Here is a 6,931-nt window from a genome sequence, read left to right as displayed (position 1 = left end):
TAAGGGTTCTTAAATTACTGGTATCTGAATTGAAAAATTGGTATATGAATTGGCCCTTTTTTATTTTATTTTCTTTATGTGCTTATACTTAAACCCGAAGTTGTGCATAACAAGGAATGGAGGTATTTTCATTCATGGTGGCGAATTATAAAGCGTGGGTCAGTGTTTGTGCATGTTTAATTGTTGTTATAATGCTATGTAGTCATGTTCAACATGTGGTTGACTTTTCTTTCTTAACACTAAAAAAATGTCTAATTGGATTAAGGTTCTTAAATTAGGGCGTTTTTTAATTTTAAGTTAGTGGTTAGAATTAGGGTAGTGGGGTTAAGTTTAGGGTACTTAAGTTAAGGTTTAGTTGATTTTAAATTAGGGGTTACAATTAGGGTTCCTAGATTTTGGGTTAGAATTAGGGTTCTTCAATTAGGGGTTAGAATAAGGGTTCTTAAATTTGGGTTTTTTTAATTTCAAGTAATGGATTAGAATTAGGGTTGTGGGGTTAGATTTAGGGTGCTTAATTTACAGGGTTAGATTTAAGGTTCTTAAGTTACGGTTTAGTTGATTTTGAATTAGGGGTCAGAATTAGGGTTTTTAAATTTGGGTTTAGAATTAGGACAGTGAGTTAGATTTAGGGTTGTAATGGTTTATTCGTTTTAAATTTAAGTAGAAATTATTATGCATGTGTACAATAATTTTTATCTTTGTAATCTAACAAATTTATTTCCAATTTTGTAGATGTCACAACTTATTAGAAGCTGGAAGGCGATGACGACTACACCCCGTCCGATGACTACACCTACTACTGCCGCCACTGCTTCAACAGAGATGGACCATAGGCCAATGAATCCAATTGACCCAGTTGGTCCTCCAGTCCCACATGCGTCGGCATTTTTGACTTCTTTGGTGGCGTTATCTGTTAGCACCCGATGTGCTCACCAAGGCCCCCATACTCCGAAGCAGATGTCTCCATTGGGGTCCACAGCCAGGTATACTATCCTAATTTACTCCCTCATTCCCATGTTAACTTAGTTTATTTATTTTAGGTTCAGTTTGTTAAGTTATGTCATTTAAGGATTAAAAAGTTATTATATATATATTGTTTATTGTTGTCATCATTCTTAACCCATTATTAAACAGTTGTGATCATTGTGTTGGATACACATATTTTTTATGTTATTTTCAATGTTTTGGGAAATGTTTTAATTATAGGGAGGTTCTGCCGAAATTTTGGAAGGATTTGTTATTAGTTTTGGGTTAACATTAATTTTTCATTTCTTTGTAGCCAAGAAAAACATCTGGGGACCTTGTTGGCAATTGAAGACGGCGAAGGTCACCCGGATGACCAACGATCGTATCATAATTGGATACGATGAGCGACATTGGGCAACACCAATGGCGGAGCAACATAGTGCATTGGTCCAAGACATTGGGCATGTCGTGTAGACCTTTTGCCCTATGCGGTGGAAGTCTTGCAGGCGATGCTGGAGGAGGTGAAGAACACGATGCGCAATCATTTGTCTGTAAGTATCGTCGCCTTTTTAATGCTTTTCATGTACAATTTATATATTTATATTTATTAATGTCTTTTATTACTTATACTTTCGTAATATTTGTTACATTGCAGACAAACTACAATTTCGATAACATCAACGAGGACATGTTGGCGTACCTCAATCGGCTCTTCTCTAAACATTACAAGTAGTGGAAGAATGACCTGCACCAGTATTTCGAGATGTTTGATGATCTACAGGTCGTTCTCGAGGAGGGTTGCCCGAAGGAGTTTGAGGACTGAGAAGATAGTTGGGTTTGGCTCTGCGGTCATTTTCAGGAGCCGGGCTATATGGTGCGTTTTAAAATAGGACTTATTTCATTTTACTTTTTAAAATTTTTACTAATGTTTATCATTTTTTTCTTTAAATATTACAACTAACACGTTTATTTTGTGTATAACAGAAGAAGGCGAAGACGTTGATCAATCAGAAGGAGAAGACACTTTTCCACCATTCGGGTTCAAGGCCTTTCTCATATAAAATGGTGGCACAGCAGAAGGTATATATTAAAGCTTTCATTTCCAATTTTAAAATGTCGCTAATAATTTTTATTTATTTTTTGTTTCTGTACTAACATTTTCCTTATCTTTTTCTATTTCAAGGGGATGGGTTCAAAATTCCCAATGATCGACGTCTTTGCTGACGTTTATGTTCGGCCCGGGGATGAGTTGACCGAGTCCCTTCATGTAATTAATTTCTTATGCATTAAAGATTTATACTAATTATTTCAAATTGTTTGCTATTAATATTCCATGTTTTACTTCACAGGCGACTAGGGTAGAGAAGGGTCAGTCGGTACTTCAAAAGTTCACCTCCTAACTTCCCCCGAACACGCCAATCAATATGCGGATCCCCCTGAGGATGCGAGATTTCACATCCTTACAGAGACATTGGACCAAACTTTCAGTTGGAGGCCGGTGACATATTGTCGGGGGATGGGAAATGCCAGGCGGCGGGAGAGTGGAGCCTTTTCATCCTCGCAGTTAAAGGGCGAGGTTACGGTTTTGATGTAGGAAGTCGCTGGCCTAAAGAGTGAGCTCGCATCGTACAAGACTCTGATGTCATTGATTGTACAGGCCCTCAATTCCTCTGGGATTCATCTCCCCGATTTTTCTGCACCATCGCCGTCAGAGCCCCTCCACCCTAAGAATACACAATAATCAGACTCATTGACCTCCGACCAAGTCCCCAACCCTACCCCTTCCAGCAGCAAGATTACCAATCACCTCCAAACGACTTGCCCATAGATTATGCCTCAATTTTTTTTTTTTTTTTGTGTAGTTTTTTTTTCCTACTTTCTTTTTAAACTTTGTATTTGTACGTACATTTTTTATTTATATTATAAATAAATTGTTTTTCTATTCATTCTTTTTTTTTTTGTCAATTGTATGAAATATATATTTTTAATAACATTCTATTTATTAAATTCTATTTTTTATTTATTAAAAGTTACACTTGCGCAACGAAGATATGTTGTCATGCAAAACCACGCGCGTCTTACATTATCGTCACGCAAACACTTTTGAGACGAACCATAAACATCCCCAGAAATTTCTCATCACAAAGCACACTTGTACCCTCTTATATTGTGCGTCGAAAACCTTTTTCCGTAGACCTTTCTTGCAACGAGCAATAAAGCATCGCGCAATCATTTTGCTACGCAACGAAATTGCACTCTTCGTCGCGCAAGGTCTTTCTTCATGACCTTTGTGCAACAAATTTTGCGCGACGATTTCTGCATCACCATAGGTTTTCTGTGACCTAGAAATGCTTTGCGTGACAAATACTTCCTCGTCGTGCAAAGTGTTTAATGTAGTAGTGTGGCAAGGCCACCTAAACTGCAAGCTCCTTAATTATGATAACAAAATGTATATCATAATTTACATATAAATAAATTATTCCTCTACTTTTTGGTTGGATCCCATGCTATTGATCTCTTTTTATCCTTTTTGGTTCTATACTCCATTTCCCTGCAATTATTCAACAATTTGTACCTAAAAATGTGTAAATATCAACATGACAAAATCTTGCACTGTCTATATCGGCGAAATGAAATATATTAAACTGTGAAAGCATCCTAATAAATGAAATTAAGACCTTAACTCAGTCCGTAAGTAGTTCTGCAGGAAACCATTTATGTGGTAGGAGCTTCAATCTGAGTTTATCCACATGGCTGCAGTTTGCAAATGCTGCTACATTAGTATGTCAATTTGCCAATTATTAGAGAGAAAGAGAAAAAGAGCTGAAATATGATGTTAATTTGGCAAATCTTTTTGGTCTCTCAAGGCAAAATCAAATCAAAAGCTAATATATAATTAATTAAAGTTGCCAAATTTTGTTTTCCGTTAAGAATTAATGAAGGAAAAAGTTTGATCCACTTCTAATAGAGCAATGATATGTACCGCATAATGTACCTGGGGAATATAATGTTAGAAATTTTGTAGCAGCATCTTGTTTAATTAATTATATTTTTTTGTTTAATTTGCATGGTTAGAATAGAGAGTAATTAAGATTGTAAAATGGACCGACGAGCACTGATACTCTAAGCTCTTATCTCAAATGATCTCGACACTATTTGTATAGAATTATCACTTCGTTTTAAACCGTAAATTGTTGTGGTACATTTTTTATATAGAATTATGCTCATCTGTATTCATGGTTTGTTTCGAGTCACACAACACAAACAAAGAGAGCAAGAATTTTATTTCGCTTACATATAGTGTATATAGAGCCCACATTACTCAAAAATATAGTTTAATTGGAATACATATTGTCACTAATTTTTTTCTAGCTACCATTTTATTTAATGACAATAATATTGAGAGATTAGAGCATCCCCAATGAGGGTTTTTAGATGAGGCTAGAAAAGCGGTGAATATAGTCCAATTTAGAGCTCTGAGGAATCTTTGGGGCTTTAAAAAGAATCTCTCCCAATAAGGAGTTGTATACTTTTAGGCTCTATATAAGGCTATATATTTCATTTATGTAGTAATTTGATTACGTGGTAAATTTTTTTTTTTCTTAACTTTTCTTAACTTGATTTTTTGACGTGTTATCTTAAATTTTAATTTATGAACTTTTTAACTTAAAAAAATTCAAATTCTGACGAAGTTAAATGTCATCACTTATGCACTGTTCTAGGCTCTCTTATCTCAATCTCATCCGTTGGTTTGTTTCTATGAAATCAGACAAGATTTCATTTCATGACAACCATTGGATTTGATTATGTTATCTCAATCTCATCCGTTGATTTATTTATCTGATTGACACATTCTTCGAAAACAAACGAGATTTTCATTTCATAACAACCATTAGATTGGATTATCTTATCACACTTTAGTTATATTATTTGTTTATATTTTCGGTTTAGGTCTCTAAACTACCAATGTTAAGTTTCATCACTTTTTTATGAATCTTTCAATCTAGAAAATTAAACACAAAGCATAACATTTTTTTTCTAATCAATCACACAAAAAATAGTCATTGTTTGTATATGTTTTCTTAATCGAACAAACGATTGAAAATAAACCTTAAAATCCTAAATGGTTGAAAATAAACCCTTAAAACCATGTTTTGGAATTAAAAATGGGGCTCACCCATTTCTAAACTAAAAAACAAAACAAAATAAACCCAAGATTGGGCCCTCAATTTGGTGTGGATCCTCTTACTTTTTTACGCTAGATGTAGCCTAATTATTTGCTATCTAAGGATTGAAGTTGCTAGTCCATGTGGTAGATGTAACTTTATTTTTCAGCTCATTCGAGATGAAATTTTTTATTAGAACTACAAATGTAGTAACCTCAAGAAGGATAAAACATCTATTGGGAATGCTCTTATCGATGTCATATTATTGACAACTCGTTCTTTATGTTCTTTATGAAAAAACGAGATCTAACTAGAAGATAACCGACAAGATAATACTACGATAGATTAGATCAAACCTTCTTTTGGTTTCCGGGGTCTCTCATCTACTGCATGTTCTGCTGATCTCTTTTTTTTACTTCAGTAAAAGACACTTCATTAGCTTTAAATTCCATGCATCTGCTTTCTAAGAGATACATTAAATTGCGAGAAGAGAAGTATCCTCCAAATCTTAGATTTCCGTAGGCATTATTTTAAAGAGTTAAGGGGGGCATCTTTTGGGAGGGCAAAAGAAAGTAAAAACTGTAAGAAGAAAAGAAAGGGTTGGGTACTGTTTGAGTCAATGCAAAAGCAGAGGACATTAACGCTTATGCTTTTCTATTAGTTTTACGATCATCCTACCCTTTCACGCTGTCTTATCATACAATCCTGACCCTCCATTTTTAATTTTAAAACCAGCAACCAAATTAGCTGGACTCCGCCTGTCCCACATTAAGACCTAACTAGGGTTTTCTTCCACTATAAATAGACATAAAATTTTACATGGTATTGCAGCAACATACCAAAAAAACCTTGCTTGTTAAGAAAACTAGATTAGAAAACCAAGCAGAAGATGGGAAAGCAATCTTCACTCTTCTCTTTCTGCAACGTATTCAAGGCCTGCTTTTCAAGCGATAAAAGAGATGATGTGTACTCCGATGACGGTGGTGTTTACGTTAGACGGAGAATATGTCCCAGTGATGAAGACAGAGGTAGATGGACAGCCGAGCCTGGCATCGACCGTAAGGCCACTGCTTTCATTTCCAGATTCTACGAGAGTCGTGTTTCAGATCCCGAATACCAAGCTCTCGCAGTTTGATCTGTACCATGTTTGGATTGAGCTAGAAATTAATCTAGAAAGTGGTTTGATCAGACTAGCTGATTTCACTTCAATTTTTTGTCATGCTTCCTTTCTTCCTTCCTCGCCTTCTTCTTCTCTGTTGTAATTTTTTCTTGGAAGTGTGCAACAGTGCATGTAATCTGTGAGTTGGTTAACAAATAACGCAGATAATAAATTAAGTTGTAAAACATGTAGTTTCCTCCTTCAAAGTTTTTTTTTGGCCAGTTTGCTTATATTTCCATCAATATACACTTCATATAAAAAAATTGACAGTATTAGCAACTTAATGTACATGCACAACCCAAGCTAGTGCAGGTAACGAAGATGCAAGTTAATGCATGCGGACTATAATAATCTCTCTCTCTCTAGATCTCTCAAACACAGGACAACGACATCGAGTGTAAGAGTGAACTCTCTAAAACCAACTATAAGTTCCTTGTGATTACAATATTACTATTGTGCGCTGTACGCACACCCGGAAGTTCACTCATGTACATTTTTAGTTGCATCTCTTACATTTATTTTGAAAAAATATGTCAGTATCAAAGTTAGATGGGTGAAAAATTTGCAACAAAAGGAAATAGATTTTTGAACTATATATAAAGGAAATAAATGATGAAATTAAGATCCTTAATTTTCTGTC

General features: G+C 35.0%; 1 protein-coding gene across 1 annotated transcript; it reads left to right on the top strand.

The window, feature by feature from the left end:
• Positions 1-5,977: 5,977 nt before the first annotated feature.
• LOC137730689 (uncharacterized) lies at positions 5,978-6,490 on the top strand. Its single transcript, XM_068469655.2, has one exon. The coding sequence runs from the start codon at positions 6,022-6,024 to the stop codon at positions 6,265-6,267; it is 246 nt and encodes an 81-aa protein (XP_068325756.1). The 5' UTR covers positions 5,978-6,021; the 3' UTR covers positions 6,268-6,490.
• The last annotated feature ends 441 nt before the right edge of the window (positions 6,491-6,931 follow it).

This window comes from Pyrus communis, chromosome 16, assembly GCF_041283825.1.
Source record: "Pyrus communis isolate YQ-2024b chromosome 16, ASM4128382v1, whole genome shotgun sequence".
Classification (NCBI taxonomy): domain Eukaryota; kingdom Viridiplantae; phylum Streptophyta; class Magnoliopsida; order Rosales; family Rosaceae; genus Pyrus; species Pyrus communis.
The sequence above is the reverse complement of the archived record's forward strand: the minus strand, read 5'-3'. Positions and strand labels throughout refer to the sequence as shown.

What these genes read in the sequence shown, in the direction of transcription:
- LOC137730689 (XM_068469655.2), top strand. Translation starts at nt 6,022, where the DNA reads ATGGGAAAGCAATCTTCACTCTTCTCTTTCTGCAACGTATTCAAGGCC.